Below are 17,407 nucleotides of genomic sequence, written 5' to 3' on the forward strand. Positions count from 1 at the left end.
GGGAGGAGGATGCCACAGGGGGATAAGTTGTGAGTGTGGTCAGGCTTCAGTTGCTATCACCCATTTGCCTTTTTGTTCTTCAGCATCAGTGCTTTGCTTTCCCACCTCTGCTTTCATGGGCGTAGTAGCCAGGATTTGGGGGGGGGGCAGGACTTTTGTTGGATAAGAACGGAAGTGATTGGTCAGTAAGTTAAGTATTTCTATTGTTTTACTTGATCGGGGGGGGCAGCTGCCCCCCCACACCCATGTCTGCTTTTGTTTCTCTGTGGGTTTTATACCCCAGGTATACAGATTCAGCACACAGAATTTGTGCAATTGGAGGAGGAGCCTGTTCCCTTGACATTGCTGGATGTTGCCCACCATCTCTGACCCATTGGCCATGCCTGCATGGGCTGATGGGAGTGGGAGGCCCAGCAATGCCACAAGGACCACAGGCTCCCTCATCCCTTGGCTAATTGATCTGCAATGTAGTATAATGGGAATGAGAGGTGGAGAACAACCATGCTCTGTGAGACTGGAGTGATGAGAGTCGAGGTTAAACATTGTGAGGGCACAGCGGAAAAAGGTGGGCCAAGGAACAGATTTTCTCTCAGATGTGTCCTTCTCTGCTCTCCATTCTTTAGGCAAACTTTTGCAATGTTTTAGCTGCCTCAAATTGGTGATAAATTGGCAGGCACACCCACGCACACATTACAGTGTCAGCTGGCAGAGTGATTGGAATAGAAGCTGTCAGCATTTTGTATTAACCCCCCCCCCTTTCACTGCCACCCCTGCTTTTCGTGTGTGCAAGAGATTCATAATACATAAGGGCCTATTGGCTTTATGCAACATAAATGATTGATATCCTCCAGCAACTTCACAGCACACTCTACTGCAGTGGGTTGGTTGTGTGGACTTTTGATGTGGGAGAGCTGCGCCTTGAAATGTAAAAGGAAAGGAGCTGTTATAACTACTTGTGTCTGCGTGACAGAGAAAGAAAAGGCGGGGGGGGGGGAGAGAAAGAAAAACCCATTGTGATGCAAAGCATAATAGTCAGCTAAGAATTTGCACTTGAAATGCTTTGAACCTGGTCTGAGATATTGATTTAGTCCATGGTTGATTGGGTTCCATGCATGAAATAATGTAAAAAATCAAAAGCCTGGATTACTTTTTAGACAAGCTGGCTGCTAAATCCCATCTTCTTGAGGGTTGCTTGAGAAACATAGAATTTTCAGATATTATTATCTGAAGAAGGGTTATCCGCAGGCTTCGGTTGAGGAAATTTGCTTATTTGCATTGTAATCCTCTATATGTTTACTCCAAAGTCTTTCCTTCTGAGGATGCCTTCACAAGGCAGTTTATTGTGGAAACGATGTTCTCATGTATGCAGTGTTTGAGCAGTGTCTACAAGGCACCATCTTCTTCAAAATACCATATTCTTCAACCCACTCCCCAATTTAATCCAGTGTTAAGGTTTCCTTGTCTCCCTGCCCTAATTTATTGGATTTTCCATGAAAACGTTAAGCCCGTATTAAATGGGAAAATAATAATAATAATGCAGCACACAGAGAATGGGACTTCCTCTCCTCTCTCCATGCCGCCTTCAAATTCTGTTCCTGAGGGTCCCTCCTACATGGGGGGGGGCACTGAAGGGGAGCGAAGACAAGGAAGAAGTTCAATTGGACAAGCAGATGCTTGCTGCATAAGCGGGATGGCAGCATTGTATACGGCCCCATGTTTTTTCTCCTTCTTTTCTTTACCACAGGTGTTGTTGGGGGATGAGTATAAAAACCCTCTTTCTAATTAACACGTTTAACACTGGTTTCCGCACTAGCTTAGGCACCCTTTGCCTTGACATGCACGGGGGTTCCTACTTTGCCACCCTCCAAATTATAGCAGATTTATCTTAAGTAGCTGTGATCCAATCAAGTTCGATTGAAAAGAGCAGCAAGATGTGCATTGTGAAGGAAACACCACCTGTCTTCTGTTGGAGGAGAATGGTGTCGAAGTACCAGCCACAGTAGGCAGTACTGACCTAGACGAATCAATTGTGGAAAAAAAGGCAAATTGCATACCTAGGGTTCATTAGGAGAGGAATTGGAAATAAAACTGCCAATATCATGAGGACACTATACAAATCTGTTGTATGACTGCATTTGGAATACTGTGTGCAGATCTGGTCACCTTGGCTTAAAAAGGATATTGTCAAGTTGGCAAAGATTCAGAAAGGAGCAGCCAAAATGATCAAGGGGGTGGAGCAACTCATCTATGGGCAAAGGTTGCGGTAGCTGAGCCTTTTTAGTTTTGAGAAAATATAAGTAAGAGGAGACATCATAGAGGTTAAAACAATTATGCATGGCATGGTGAAAGTGGATAGAGAAGTTTTTATTCTGCTCTCATAACACTAGAACTTGTGGACACCCAATGAAGCAGAATGTTGGAAAATTCTGGAGAAATAAAGGACAGTACTTATTCACACAGTAGTGCATAGTGAAACTATGGAATGTGCTTCCACAGAAGGCAGTAATGGTCACCAACTTGGATGGCTTTGTTACAAAAGAGGATGAGACCATTCATGGAGGTAAGGCTATCAGTAGATACTAGCCATGATGGCTATACTCTGCCTCTATGCTTGGATGCAATAATGCTTTTGAATACTAGTTGTTTGCACCTCTGGGGCAGAGAGTGCTGTTGCACTCAGGTCCTGTTTGCAGGCTTCTCATGGGCATCTGGTTGGCCACTGAGAGAGCAGGTTGCTGGGCTAGATGGGTCATTGGCTCAGTCCAGCAGGGCTCTTCTTATGTTCAGTGGTCTAATAATGTATTATTTTATGTTTCCCCCTACAGAGGATTTCAATCACTGGTAGTCTAAAAGTTATTGGGTAGCAGGTGATGTGAGAGACCTCTGCCTGAGAGATGGTTCCTTTCAGACTAGACAATACTGGGCTAGAGGGGCAAATGTTCTGTCCTTAAGGCACCTTCTTAGGTGACAGAGGCAATTTTTGTCCGTGTTGTCTCTGTCTTTAGTTGTGCTTCAAAGGCCTGCAAAACTTGATCAGAAGTGATAGCAGCATCAAAAGAAATGTGTTCATGCCACGGGCAACAATGGCTTTGATAAGACTTCTGGCTTTTCCAGCCTGTCTCCAGCCTTGCTATAGGCTTGCTTTGTTCCTCTTTTAATTATAGTCTCGTCCAAGTCTTATAGAAGGGTGGTTGGAATATGTCTGCCCAACTCCTGAGAGAGCAAATGGGACTGCAGATGGGAAAGAGGAAAAATCAAAAGATCCTCTTACGATGTTGCAAAAACAGAACAAAACACCAAGCTATTTTGAATTGGAAAATATCAAACAGAAGGGTGTGCATGTTTGGATGTGCATTCAGGATGGAAGTTGAAGCTGCTTATTTTCTTCTTCTTCCCTAACTTGAGTAACGTATAACTTAGTCTCCACGTTTCATTTCCTTCTCAGATCTTTGTGATGAAAATGGAAAACACCAAACCCTATAAAACAAACACACACGCACACATCCTAAACAAGCAGAGAAACCTGGTTGAGTGCCAGCCCTTTTAGCATCCAGCTTTAGCTCCAAGTGAATACATTACAGATGTGTTATAAGATCCCAAAATGAAGGCTTTACAGTGGAAATGCTGACAGCCCCCCTAAGCGGAACAGCACACTGTAATTAGCGTTCTTCGGTGAATGTGCCAAATGAAGCCCAGCAGTGCTAAATGTAACAGCGCAAGCTTTTTGTTGTACAGCTGTATTAGGATGTGCATTCTGACAGTAAATCGCACTCTGTGGAACATTGCGTATGCTGCTGTTCTTCCACAGATCTAACTGTTACCACTTGCAATGGAGGAAGGGTGAGCAAGCGCACACCTTTTTCTGTCCAATTCATCTGTAAGGTAAAGGTAAAGGGACCCCTGACCATTAGGTCCAGTCGTGGCGGACTCTGGGGTTGTGGTGCTCATCTCGCTTTATTGGCCGAGGGAGCCAGCGTACAGCTTCCGGGTCATGTGGCCAGCATGACTAAGCTGCTTCTGGCGAACCAGAGCAGCACACGGAAACGCCGTTTACCTTCGCGCTGGAGTGGTACCTATTTATCTACTTGCACTTTGACGTGCTTTTGAACTGCTAGGTTGGCAGGAGCAGGGACCGAGCAACAGGAGCTCACCTCGTCGCGGGGATTCGAACTGCCAACCTTCTGATCAGCAAGTCCTAGGCTCTGTGGTTTAACTCACAGTGCCACCCACGTCCCTAATTCATCTGTAGCAGCTTGTAATTGAAACTATAGGGCAGCCTGACAGGTCTTGTTTCTAGAGCAGGGCAGTCCAGCATGCAGCCTGGGGGCCACATGTGCCCCTCAAGGCCCTTTTTGACAGCCCTCTGCAGCATTTGACACACATACCCCAGCCCTCAAGCTGCCTTCTCAAAGCTGGATAAGCAAAGTCTGTCCTTTGGGAGGGAGGTGTGCAGGCTCTGACAAGGTCTTCAAGTCCTCTGGCTTCCTCCCCAAAGTCTAGTTACGACTTGCTCTGAACCAGCTTTGGGAAGAAGGTAGGAGGGCTCTAGGACCTAGCTGGCTTTTGGAAGGCAGCACGAGGGCTTTAGGGCATGGGGCTTTCACATTTTGGTCTTGTGCTGCCTTGCACCCGTGCAACAAGGCAGTGTATTACCCGCAGGTTCCATGTCAAAGTATTCTTTCAGCCCACTTGGTATGAAAGGTTGGGCCGCCCTGGTCTAGAGTGTGTTTGAGGGACTGCTTGTACTGTGTCTGCAGCATGGCTGATTCCTATAAACTGCCAAGTGCCTGTGCTTCTTCTCTGCTCCCTTTTCACCCATCCTGCAGGGCATGGCAATTCCACAGGTATTTCAGGCTGTGCAGTCAGGGCCGTTAATTGACCAAACCACTACTTTGTGTAAGTCTGTGCACAGCTCATCAAAGATTGGAAGGGAATATGACAGAGTAGCCTGTGGGAGTACATGTTCATTTTTTGTATCCCAGTGTAGTCTCTGGTCAAATAGATTTTGTGGGGTTTTGAGGGTCCAGAGGTAGTTGAGTGACCTGTCATTTTGAGTGAAATGACAGAAATGCCTGACTGCTAGAAAGATGTCTCCTAATGTCTCACAGACCTTGTTAAAATCAAGCATTGAAAATGAAGTAATCACATTCCCTTCCAGGATGGCTAAGCACTTCATGAGTTGCACATGCAAAAAGTAATTTGCCCATATGTTACTGATGTATGCATAACTTATTTGGTGCATTTGAGAGGCATATCTGTTGATTACAGTGAACACGGTCTTTTCTTACTGAGTTAAGGAATGAAATTATTGATTGCATTAAATTCTTTGACCTGGAGGCATGTGTGTTACGGCTACAAATCTTGGTGTATGGTTGGGATTTGCAGGAATATTTGTGTGTTGTAAAGCCTGCTGGATATTGCCTGTCTCTGGAGTAGGTGGTGAAGGGAGGGGAGTGACTATGGGCTAGTTTAATGAAAATGCAAAAACAGTTCTGAAAATGGCAGCTGGTTCCCCCATGCGAGAACAGCCTGGTTCATCTAACATCTTTTTCATATGCCCATGTATCTCATTGCATGAAATAATTTGATGGTGCAGGGTGCCTGCGAGAGTTTGTGATTTTCTGCTTTTACCTAGTATGTGGGAGGCCAGCAGTATTACTAGCTTCGGATTTCTCAGGGAGAAGGCGGCCATTCATTTCAAGTGAGCTGTCTCTGTAGCATTATATAAAATAAGGAACTCTTGAGGTGATTTCTCAACCTTTTCCTATTTGAGAATATATATGTTGAGGTGAGTTGAGCAGAGCTATACACAGCATTCCAAATGCAGTGGTGCCATACATTTACATAATGACATTCTGACACTGGCAGTTTTATTTTCAGTTCCTTTCCTAATGATTGCTAGCATGGAATTTACCTTTTTCACAGCTGCCTCATACTGTGACAACATCTTCCCCAAGCTCCACTATGACTCCCAAGATCGCAGTCCTGCTCAGTTAGTAGAAGTTCAGACCCCATGAACGTATATGTGAAATTAAGATTATTATTTTTTTGTTCCAACATGCATCACTTTACACTTGCCTACATTAAAATTGCATTTGCCATTTTCCTGCCCATTCATAGTTTGCAGAGGTCCTTTTGGAACTCTTCACAATCTCTTTTTGTTTTAATAACTCTGAACAATTTAGTATCATTAGCAAACTTGGCCACCTCACTGTTCACCTGTGATTGTTTAATCAAGAATAAGTTTAATGAAGAAGTTTAACGAAGAAGTTAAAATGCACAGATCTCAATACTGATCCTTGGAGGATTCTCAATCAATCAAATCTTTATTACGGCCATAGATCAGCATAAGGGTACAATCATTTAAAATCTGAAAAAATGATTTGTAAAACTAAAAAGAATTAAAAGTCTACAAAAATTTAAAGGAAGCTAGGAAAGTCTAAAAGAAGGGTTAGGAACATTAGACGGGAGTGGCAAATCATAAGAGGTTAGTATATATAAGACTATAGCTATCAATCTACAGAGCACTCTGATATGAGTGCTCATTAAATCTAGTTTGTGGCACAGGTCATTGTCTGACGAATTTTGAGCGCAGCTGTGCAGAATCTGGCAACACTGTGTGTTGTGGCAGGGTTGGTATCTGAAAGCAACAAGAAGGTATAGAATTGTCCTGTGCACACCTTGCAGCAGTGTTGGAGGACTCTAATTTCTACACCCTTCCATTTGAAGAACTATCCCTTTATTCGTACCTAACCACAAGAGGATCCACAGTTACCTCTTAGCTCTTGCTTGCATGGCTGTATGAATACATCCTTCAGAAATACATACTGGCAGAAAGAAAAATGCTTGTGTTTAATTTTCTGAAAATCTCATTTCAAAAGATATGCTCATTTTGCAACAGGGTGGGATCTTTATCTTCTTCTTGGCTTTTTCTTTCTTGCTGCAAGGCATCCGGCACAAGAGAATATGAACCCTATGACACAGGGGTAGAGAGAAGGAAAAGATTGGCAGCAGGTTTTGACACCCTTTTCCCTTTAGGCCACTAGTTTGAATCCAAGCTATCTATGCTATTAACATATGAAGAATGGACTTAGGAAATTCTATTGGAATGGGAAATGATCTTGCGAAAAGAAATGCTGTTGTAACCAGGCACCTTCTTGGGTAAATCTGGGCAATCGGCTCCCATGGGCATCTTTAGGTGTTCCTTGAAGCTGGTTAGCAAGGCTAAGTGTGGGAGACTTTCCTTGTTTTGGAAGGCTGGAGTCCCTAGAGGACAGCTTTTAATAACCACGAAGATTAATAACTGTGTCACCCATCCCCTACAGACTTTTTGGAAATGTGACAAAAGATATAACCCAACTATTGTAACTAAAAACAGAAGAATCAACATTCAGTCTAGTAAAATCTTGCAAATAATGTTGTTGGAGGAATAATGTATGTGCACCATAAATAAAAGCCAAACACCACTTTGCTAAAGCACAGGGGAAAGGAGCATTGAATTTGCAGTGGAATTTGCTGCCAAGGAGTGTGGTGGAGTCTCCTTCTTTGGAGGTCTTTAAGCAGAGGCTTGACAACCATATGTCAGGAGTGCTCTGATGGTGTTTCCTGCTTGGCAGGGGGTTGGACTCGATGGCCCTTGTGGTCTCTTCCAACTCTATGATTCTATGATTCTAACATCGTGGCGCAACTCTATAGGAAGCCTTTTGCTAGCATTTATTAATATATTTTCTGCCATTCGCTGTTCTTCTGACCCAAGCCTACATGAATTGCTCCCTCATGTATTTGGCTACTTTGCCACTGTTTGGCAGGCAGGATTCAAGACCCAGATTGGCAGTACATGAATGTGTGTGATGCAATGGGCAGGTTATTAGGTCTGGGTGTACAAGTCTCGGGTTCATATTTTTGCTCTTCATGTATAAAGCTAATTGGCTGGGCTTGGTTAAGCTATTTTATCCAGTCTCTAATTGCAATTGTGTGATTGCAATGAAGTGATTTTTTAAAAATCTGCTGGTAATATGTTTAGAAATAACTCTTTACCTGGCTGGGAATATTGGATTCAGAGGCTTCAGGCAAAGGAAGTATGAGTCCTATAACCTTAAAGGAGGGATGCAGGTTGCGCTGTGGTCTAAACCACTGAGCCTCTTGGGCTTGCTGATCAGAAGGTTGGTGGTTCAAATCCCCACGATGAAGTGAGCTCCCGTTGCTCTGTCCCAGCTCCTGCCAACCTAGCAGTTCGAAAGCATGCCAGTGCAAGTAGATAAATAGGTACTCTTGTGGTGGGAAGGTAAACAGCATTTCCATATGTTCTGGTTTCCGTCACGGTGTTCCGTTGTGCCAGAAGCAGTTTAGTCATGCTGGCCACATGACCCGGAAAGCTGTCTGTGGACAAATGCTGGCTCCCTTGGCCTGAAAGCGAGATGACCCATAGTCGCCTTTGAATCTGAATGTTTTTACATATCTCTTGGGGAAGCTACATCAGACACGCAAAAGGGATTTGGGTGGGACCAACACGGTTCATTGCTTGGTAGTTTTCTTTTTTATCTAACCTCCCTCCCAGTATTTCCCATGCTTTTCTGTTGGTTCCAGTTACTGTGATAGTTCTATAAATCTCCTTCTCAAAACACTGGCTATGAACCAGCTTCTTCTTGTTGTTGTTGTTGTTGTTGTTGTTGTTGTTGTTGTTGTTGTTGTTTTGTTCTACACAGAACCTACTAAATATGTCTGTCATCTGCATCAAGAGAACAGCTCTTGACACTTGATGGCATCTTTGCTGATTATGTGCATCTTCCAGTCTCCACCGAAACAATATATATTCACACACATGCACACAAATTGAAGCTTGTGGTTACATGAAGTTGAATTCAATCTGCATGAATCTCATTTCTCTCTCTCTCTCTCTCTCTCTCTCTCTTTTTGACTAGGTGACCTTGGAGAAAGTGCTGGGAATCACCGTCTCTGGAGGCAGAGGATTGGCCTGTGATCCAAAGAGTGGTCTCGTTGCTTATCCAGCTGGGTGAGTCATTGAGGGTGTTACACAATGAATGCACGTTGTCAGCCTAAAGGTACAGCTTATGCCAAATCTGTCATGTAGCAGAGTGATGCATTTTATAAGAGCCTCATAAAACTCCCTCCAATTATGAGGAACATCAGCAGGGTAGGTTTAAATTGCTGCAAGGAAGACTCTTTACCTATCATAACTAATTAAATTATTCTCTAGGGTTCCTCCTCTAGCTCTTAGCTAAGTGTTAATTTTTTAAATATAATAATAATTGGATTTGGTACTATGCTGAACATGGACATGATGAAAATGTGAAAATTGGATGGATTCTGGCCTCCTGTTCAATCTGAAGATGCTCCATAAGGCTGCTGGGTAGTTTTGTGATATGTGAAGTTTCACAGGAAGTGGTTCCTTTGTTCATGCAGAGAGAGAGAACCTGGCCACTCTTTTGATTCTGGAGCTTCCACTGTTCTTTCCAGCTTTTATTTAAGTGGGTCCAAACGATTCTCATTATCTCAATAATAATGTAGAGATAAGCACTAGTATGTATCTTGGGTTGGCTTGTTCTCAGTAAGGGTTCGATGCAGTGGCAAAAGCTTCCAGTGGTGACTGTGCAGTGCTGCTTTTGTTTGCCCTTTCTGAGTGAATCTTCTGTTAAGATTTATGTACATGAGAGGGAACTGGAATAGCCCTGGGTCCCACAGGCCTCTGAAGCAGAGGCAAGGCTCTTCCCACCTGCCTTTTCCCTTCCAAGCTCCTAAAGACAACAAGCTCCCTCACCCCTTTGAGGGAATTCAAACTGGCTGTGCCCTTCTTATAAGGAACTGTATCTTTGCCTGCTCCCTGTTTTGGCAAATGGGGATGCAGGCCAGGGCTTGGGCTGTGCTGGTGGCGAAGCCGATGGAGCCGACGGTGGGCTTCCCTCGGATCCGCCCCTTGCCCATTTAAGCAGCCAGCACCTGGGGCTCAGCCTGTTTGTTCCTGCACCGGGGTTCCCTGCCCAGCCACCCTTGGTTTAAGCTTATAGCTGTGGCTATGGTGGTCGCCATCCTTTAAGGTGCTGGGTAGGAATTTGCCCATTGGGCTAATTGGCACCGACCTGGTGGTTCTGCCTACCACATAGTAATTGTCACAACTGGTTGGGCATTGGGGCAATCCTTTGCTTTGGATGGAGGGGGAGTTGTAGACTCTGCCTGCCCCTCCAAACGCTGGGGTATCCCCTTAAAGGGATCTGGTGGTAGTGGTCATGTCCGCACGCTCAGGTGGGGCCAGGGCTGAAGGCACTCCCCCAAGCAGTGGTCCCTGCGGGGGTCACCCTATTTGATATAAGTCTTAAGACTTATATCTGGATTGACCACGCGTCACTTCCATGGGCGAGCCAGAAGTATTTAGATTGCCCCATGCCCAAACCTCTTTCAACTATTCAATAAAGTTGGGGCCTGTTCTGACCGAAAACCAGTCTCCTTTATCTCTTATTATTTGGGTTGGGGTATGGGAAGTCTGATGCCTGGTCCTGCAGACATGCTGGGGTATAACCATGGAACTGAACAACTGTCTCTGGTGCTGTTGAACCTTGTCATGCTCGGCAGAGTGATGCTTTGGACAGTCAGACACAAATGAGGACAGGTGGCAAACTCCCTCTTCCCGTGAGAGACCTGATGCTTTTTGCTCCATAAGTGGGGAATCGAGAGTTTAAGAGGGGTGAAGTATGTAAGTCCATGTTGGAGGCAGATCTCTGGGATCTTCAGGAATGCCTGAATACAGCTTCCTTGTATTTTTATCATGTGCATAAGGGAACAGGAGCTGGAAAAGCTGACAAAGGTGATGCTGAGTGCCGAACAGTGATTCTAGAGCTTGATAGATATTTAGTTTGTTTTGGCATTTAGTTTTGCTAATGCATCTGGGTGCCTATAATTAGTTTGGAGTGGGAAGAGAAGAAATCGAGGCCAATCTTAGAAAGCTGCCGGTTTGGCAACAATATGTCTATTAATGCGGGTAGCACAGCAATCATTTTTGTCATAGCTAGGCTTGCCATGTGACTGCCGTTGAGAGGAGCTTTTGTCACCCTGTGTGGTTTTTAAGCTTACAGTCAGTGCTTAGCGATATTTAATTTGCATACATTTAAACGAGTTACTGTACATTTTGCTCACATGCTGCCCCCCCCCAAAAAAAACCTGGTTCCTAGGATGCGGCTGTGGAATCTGAGGTATGGGTGTAAGAAAAGGGCTTGGTACGAGTACTACTGTCGTCTACAAGTGCTTAAAAATTAAAAGCCACCAAGATATTGCAGGTCCAAGCCAAAACATCTACCCATGGCATTTCTCTCCTCTTCTTTTAAAGTTCTGTAAACCCTTTACACGAGAGTTGCCATCTAAATGCTGAAAACGTTAAATTTGAGGTGGAACTGGAGGTGTCCTCACTTTGGATGTTTGAGGGAAGCTAGAGGAATACTGATAAGATCACAAGATAAAAACAGCCCACTGTTAGAGCATGGAGGAGATGAAAGAGAGCCCTGTAGCAAATCTAAATGAGGCAAGGCCAAGCGTACTGGAATCTTCCATCTCCCCACCCCAAAGGAAGTGTGCAGGAATCAAATTTTTGTGCTTGCTTTGAAGCCATGTCTGATATCCCTTGTTCTTGCCTTTTGGAGAGATGATGGCTCTGGCATGTATTGCTTCTGCTGCAAACATGGGTTTTTTTATTTAGGTGGATTGTCCATAGCAATAAGGTGGAGTATTCCCTGCCATCATTATTGCAGTCATCCAGAATGCCTTGCTGTTTTCTCAATTATTTATGAATGGCTTTTGACTACGTGTTTTTGAAGGCATAGAAAGAGCACTGCTGGATCAGGCCAAAGGCTCATCTAGTCCAGCATTTTGTGCTTCTCACAATGGCCAACCAGATGCCTATGGAAAGCCTGCAAGTAGCATCTGAGCATAACAGCACTCTTTTCATTCCCAGAAACTGGTTTCGCTTAGAATATTATGCATTTGCTGTTATAAAAGTGTGATGATTCTTAGCCTTACTAACTGAGTATCTGCTCACAGTAGATTTTTGAAATATGGAAGTTTTAAATGCTGGAGAGGTGGTTGCTTTACTGCTTTGAGCTGTGGCGCAGTTTTGCTTCAAGTCAATGTTTCTTTTTGATTCTCTCTCAGTGCGCATGGATGCAGTTTCCTTCTCCTACACAGTAATATTTAGGTTGCAGTAGAATGGCAGGAATTCTTTGTTTTCCATTTGATAAGCAAGCATGTGTTGCAGGTGTGTGTCCTTCCTTTGTATTGTCTTAAAAATTCAAGCTAATGGCATTTTAACAAAGTGTGGGGATACTGCAAAATTCTGCTGCAGCTTTTGGCTTTTTCAGAAGTGTGAAACTGGTAAGAGGAATTTCCTGTGAAGTTTCTCTGAGGCATTTCCTGTGAAGTTGCACATCTATTAAACAAAAACTAATTTGCTGGCAATTTCCATCATCAAGAAGAACGTATGCCAAGTCTGAGCCTAATAAGTAGTGCCAAAACATTATTTTGACTTTGTTTGAAATGATTTGGGGAAGTTATGTGGTTAAATGATCCTGCTTAATGGAATCAAGGTGGTATCTTTCCCCCATGGCCCATTACATAGGATTCCTGTCTGAAGCCTAGCCCTTCTGTGCCTTGGCTGAACAGCCGGCTGCTTCCATGCTATGCCTAGCTGCTTTGTGATGCTGATAAAGCTTGCCACTGTCAAGACAACGCTTTGTGTTCAGTTTATCCTCTGCAGTTGTATTGGCCCAAAACACACAAGAGAAACAGTTTGCAGACCTAATTGGGTTGCAAGGTCAGTTTGTTTTATTATCTTGTTCTCAAAGGATTTATACCTTCTTGGCAGTATGCAGGGGGGAAAGAAAAGGGGGGGGATGGCATTGGCTTCTGTCACTGGCTTCTCTTGAGTGTTCATTCTGAGGCTTCCTTTAAACTCTCTCTCTCTCTCTCTCTCTCTCTCTCTCTCTCTCTCTCGCTCACTCTCTCTCTGGCAATGGGAAGCAGAACACTCATTCTTCTTGATGTGCATTTTGCTGTCCTGAGCCAGAGTACAGTGTCCTTGCCCTGCATGGGTGCCTGCATGGGTGCCTGCTCTTAGCATATGCTTCAGTTCTGATCTGTTCGTCTCCAGATGCCCTGCTAGTTGACTCAACATTAATTTAAATCACAGGGCAGTCTCCAGATTCAACTCCCTTGCTGCTCTAGCCAGAGGGCTAAATTATGTAACAGTGCTTTATTTTTTGCTGTGTTTGAAAGCACCAATTTTTATTTAACTGTTAACATGGATCGATCCTTCAAAAGTCTCAAATATCATGAAATTACCACCAAAATAACGCTATTTTGCTGTTAGATTTATTTCTGTTTTCTTGTTTTCTTTAAATGTATGTGAGCTGCATTACACTTGAATACTGTACTGGCTTCTGCTGAATAAAAGCGCAAATCCTAACAAAACTAGATTTGCAAGCTATATTTGTTTTACACACAGCTGTTAAATGTCAGGTGGGCAATATTGAGGTTTCTGGGTTCAGTAGCAGCATCTGCTGGGAAAACTGCAGCCTATTTGACTTGAACTTGAGCCACAGGGTGTTCATGTGCGTTACTTACAAAAGACAGTCCTCTATTTGAAGGATTGTCCCATTCAATCCCATATTAAAAATACAGACTCCTTAAGAAGGGAGATCATGATCCTTGAATTTGCCCATCAGCAGGACAGTGGACAGAGGAGGCACAGAGGTCACTTTATCACAGTCTTCCCCTCTATATTGATGTATTTCTATTCCAAATTACAGTAAATATTTCCAAATGTGCAACTATACATATAAATTAGCATATACAGACTTTTATGCAAATCTGCCCTCTCATCTCTCTCTCTCTCTCTCTCTCTCTCTCTCTCTCTCTCTCGTGTGTGTGTGTGTGTGTGTGTGTGTGTTGCATTTCTTCTCTTTTGGTGATGTGTGAGTTAGGGTTGCCAAATTTCAAACAGTGAAAATCCGGACAGAAAAGTTGCTGAGCTGGCATGTACCTGGATTTTCCCAGACATTTGCCTGATTACTGCCCAGGCACTGCTGCCGACTGCAGTGTTTTGGATACGTCTGGGAAAATCCGGTTGTATGGCAGCCCTAGTGAGTGGCCTCTTATTGAGCCCTACTTCAGAGTCTCCAGGTAAAGGACTAAATTCTGAGGGTGAGGAGGCGGCATCGAGAATCCTGGTGCCAGAAGCTGACCCACCATGCACCACACCTTTTGGTTCCCAGATTTTGCTGTGCAAGTGTTTGGTTCAGAGCCTCTGGGGAATTCTCTGCAGTCCTATAAGTGCTTTTCTCTCAGCCCCCGGAAAGCATTAAGTTATTTCTCAAGATCTGTAGGCAGGCTTAATTCTTCTGTGCCCAACACACAGTTTTCTCTTCTCTTTTCCTCTCCTCTTTTATGTGCCTGTTTTGAAAAATTAGAGAAGTGATTGGCTTCCCATGACTTCTGTTAGTTCCCTGTGCTTAAGCTCTTTGCATTCTTGTGGTTGGGTTTGTATTAATAATGAGGCACATCAGTATGGCATGTGTGTGTCTTAATTATACACAAGTGACAAATGCCTTTTAGACAGTTCCCCATCCCTGGAATATTGTGTCAGTTCTTCTGTGGACTCTGGAGGATGCCAAAGGCTGAACTCATTTACTCACATATGTTTTGGAGCCTGTAAATCCTTTCAGCACCTCTGGCACCTGCTGTCTCTGGGATCTTAATAGCCCAAATTATTACGATCCTAGGTCCCTCCTCCTCTGGTGCCAATGTGATGCCCACACCCTTCTGGCTCCACCTTCCTGTGCATAGGAAATGCCAGTGGGATCTCAGGAATGCTGAGACCAGTAGGTTTTAAGAGCAATCCCCTTTTAAAAACACAACTGTTAAAAAAATGTATCCAAGAACAGGCCTTTAAAACTTGTTGTGAATCTTATTCCTTCCCCCTCTATAACAGGCATAGGCAAACTCGGCCCTTGAGATGTTTTGGGACTATAACTCCCATCACCCCTAGCTAACAGGACCAGTGGTCATGGTTGATGGGAATTGTAGTCTCAGAACATCTGGAGGGCCGAGTTTGCCTATGCCTGCTCTATAAAATCTCTTAACCCTAAAATATCTTATTTATAGTACCTCCTAGCTATACGCTGCCAAAAATATTTTGAACTTCAAAATATTATTCCTAGTATCACTGAAGCTGCATTTGCTAATTTTTGTGCAGCAATTCAGGACACATATATTGCCATATACAAAATTTTACTTCCAAATGCTAATGTCTTCAGATTTTTTAAATCCAGAACAAGGTGCAAGCAAGCCTGCCTGATCTGGTGTGCTACCAAAAGTTGATACTGGTGAAAGGTTAGTACCAGTGCTGAGTGAAACTTGGAAAAGTAGGAACTGTCTTTGGTTGCCTATTTTATTAAACAGTGCAGTTGGTGCTCTCCATATGTTGGAATACTGCTTCCATGTGAGGGCTTCCAAAACGTGAGGGCTAGCCGGCGAAAAGAGGGCGAGCCCCCTCTGCGCCGGCCCTAAATAGGGCAGACCCGGCCGGGATTCCCCTGTTCTCGCGGGGGCTGAAACCAGCCCCCGCTCACGTGGGGGTGGGCATGAAGCCCGCAACCCCACCTCCTGGGCAGGCCGGAAGTGGCTTTATCCAATTATCCCATGGTGGCTGGGACTGCTGGGAGTTGGAGACCAAGGCCATCTTGAAGCCAGCATGCTGGCTCCCCCTGAGATGGAGGATGACCCAGCAGGGCTCTTGTTATGTTCCTAAGTTGCTTCTCTTTTTTAAAATAATAATTTTAGCTTGCTTGCAGTTCTCTAATTCTTCTCCCCCTGCACCCCTGTTCTGCCTCATGCATGCACTTGTGTTGTGTGTGTGTTTTGTTGACATCGCTGCTGAGATTCTGTATCCTAGAAACAAGAAGTAAAACAAAACTAAGAAACCCTCTGAGATTGCTGCAGAAAAATACAAAAAAGAAAAAGTGTAGCAGGAATGCCAAGCCAGATTGGGGGGGGGGTTTCATACACCATGGTTTTATTTGACTCTTTTCTTTTTATTATGGAAACAAATCCTCTCATTCCATTGACCCCAACCCTCTTTTCCTACACTGATCATTAGCCAGCATGGTGTAGTATTTAAGTGTGGCAGACTAGGGTCTGGGAAACTGGGGTTCAGATCCCCACTCAGCCATGATGCAGGACTAGTTAACCATCTCTCAGTCTGATCTATCGTATACGGAGGTTGGAAAAATAATTTTTGAGGGGGGAGCATGGAGGCAAAGGAGGATATATATGTAATAGGTCTCTTTTCCATTTATGTGATGTTTTACTTGCTTTATCTGGCAATTTGTAAGTTACCCACATAGGCCTGAGTTGTATTCCAACAGCTGGGACCTTTCCACACTTTTGCTTGTCCCATGCCCAGAAACCATGGGTCCGAGCTCTGCTCCTTTCCCATGGAAAACCTGCTCTTTAGTGCTAGATTGGAGCAAATGTCAATCCAAAGAAAACCTGAATTGCCATTTGCTCCAATTGAATGGAAAAGAGTTGTTTGCCCATGGGGGAAAGGAGCAGGGCAAGAGGAAGTGCGGATGAGCCCTAGGAGAACATAATGCTGCTTTGTATACTGTTTAAACAGGGCATTTGCAACATGTCTTCTGTGGGCAGACATGCAGCCACAGAAGATTCCCTTGGTCCCTGAAATTAGGCTTGGAAGAATCATTCTATTGTAGGCAATACAGTAGGCTGCTGTGTGTACTTGGTTGTGCTGTGTGTGTTGCGCCTGTGTTTCTCCAGCTTGCAAATGTACCCATGGATCCCAAATGATTGTGTCTCTTAAATACTACATGGAAGGTAACTTCCATGGCCTCTTCCTATAAGTGGGTGTTGCTAACACATTAACCCTACTCTGATGTTCTTTGATCCCATGTCACTCAACATGGGAGCAAGGTGTGGGGCCCCACAGAGAAGCCATGACCTTGAGGTTGCATGTTCCTCTGCTCCAAGTGTGCTGTGCGAGCTTTGTGCGAGCTGTGCCTTTGTGCATATAGCTGTACACACAAAGACTTCAATAATATCTGTAAGATGACAGCATAGGAGCAGGTGAGGGGAGACTGGAATGAAATGATCCAGGACAGACTTTCATTGAAGACTTTTGAGAAGATACTTCTTAAGAGATAGAGGTAGCTTGGTGGATAGTGGTGGAACAGCTGGTACAGAAGGCACGTTTTTAGGGTGCTTGCTCAGCTTTGGCCAAAAACAAAACAGAACTGTGTCATGAAGGATTATGTCATAGAGCAGGAGTCCCCAACCTTCTTGGGCGGAGGACATACCTGGAAATTTAAGAAACTGTCATGGGCACCACAAAAAT

The 17,407-nt window shown here is 44.2% G+C and overlaps 1 protein-coding gene across 5 annotated transcripts in view; it reads left to right on the forward strand.

Annotated features, from left to right (window-relative positions):
• MAPKBP1 (mitogen-activated protein kinase binding protein 1) overlaps window positions 1-17,407 on the forward strand; it is a 146,569-nt gene that overhangs the window by 42,382 nt on the left and 86,780 nt on the right. For all 5 annotated transcript variants that reach the window (XM_081858228.1, XM_081858231.1, XM_081858229.1 and 2 more), the window contains exon 3: window positions 8,922-9,013. In XM_081858228.1, coding sequence (XP_081714354.1) covers window positions 8,922-9,013 — 92 coding nt within the window. The remainder of the gene's footprint in view (window positions 1-8,921; window positions 9,014-17,407) is intronic.

The sequence above is a fragment of the Podarcis erhardii genome, assembly GCF_964252035.2.
Source record: "Podarcis erhardii genome assembly, chromosome: 1".
In the NCBI taxonomy this organism is placed as follows: Eukaryota; Metazoa; Chordata; class Lepidosauria; order Squamata; family Lacertidae; genus Podarcis; species Podarcis erhardii.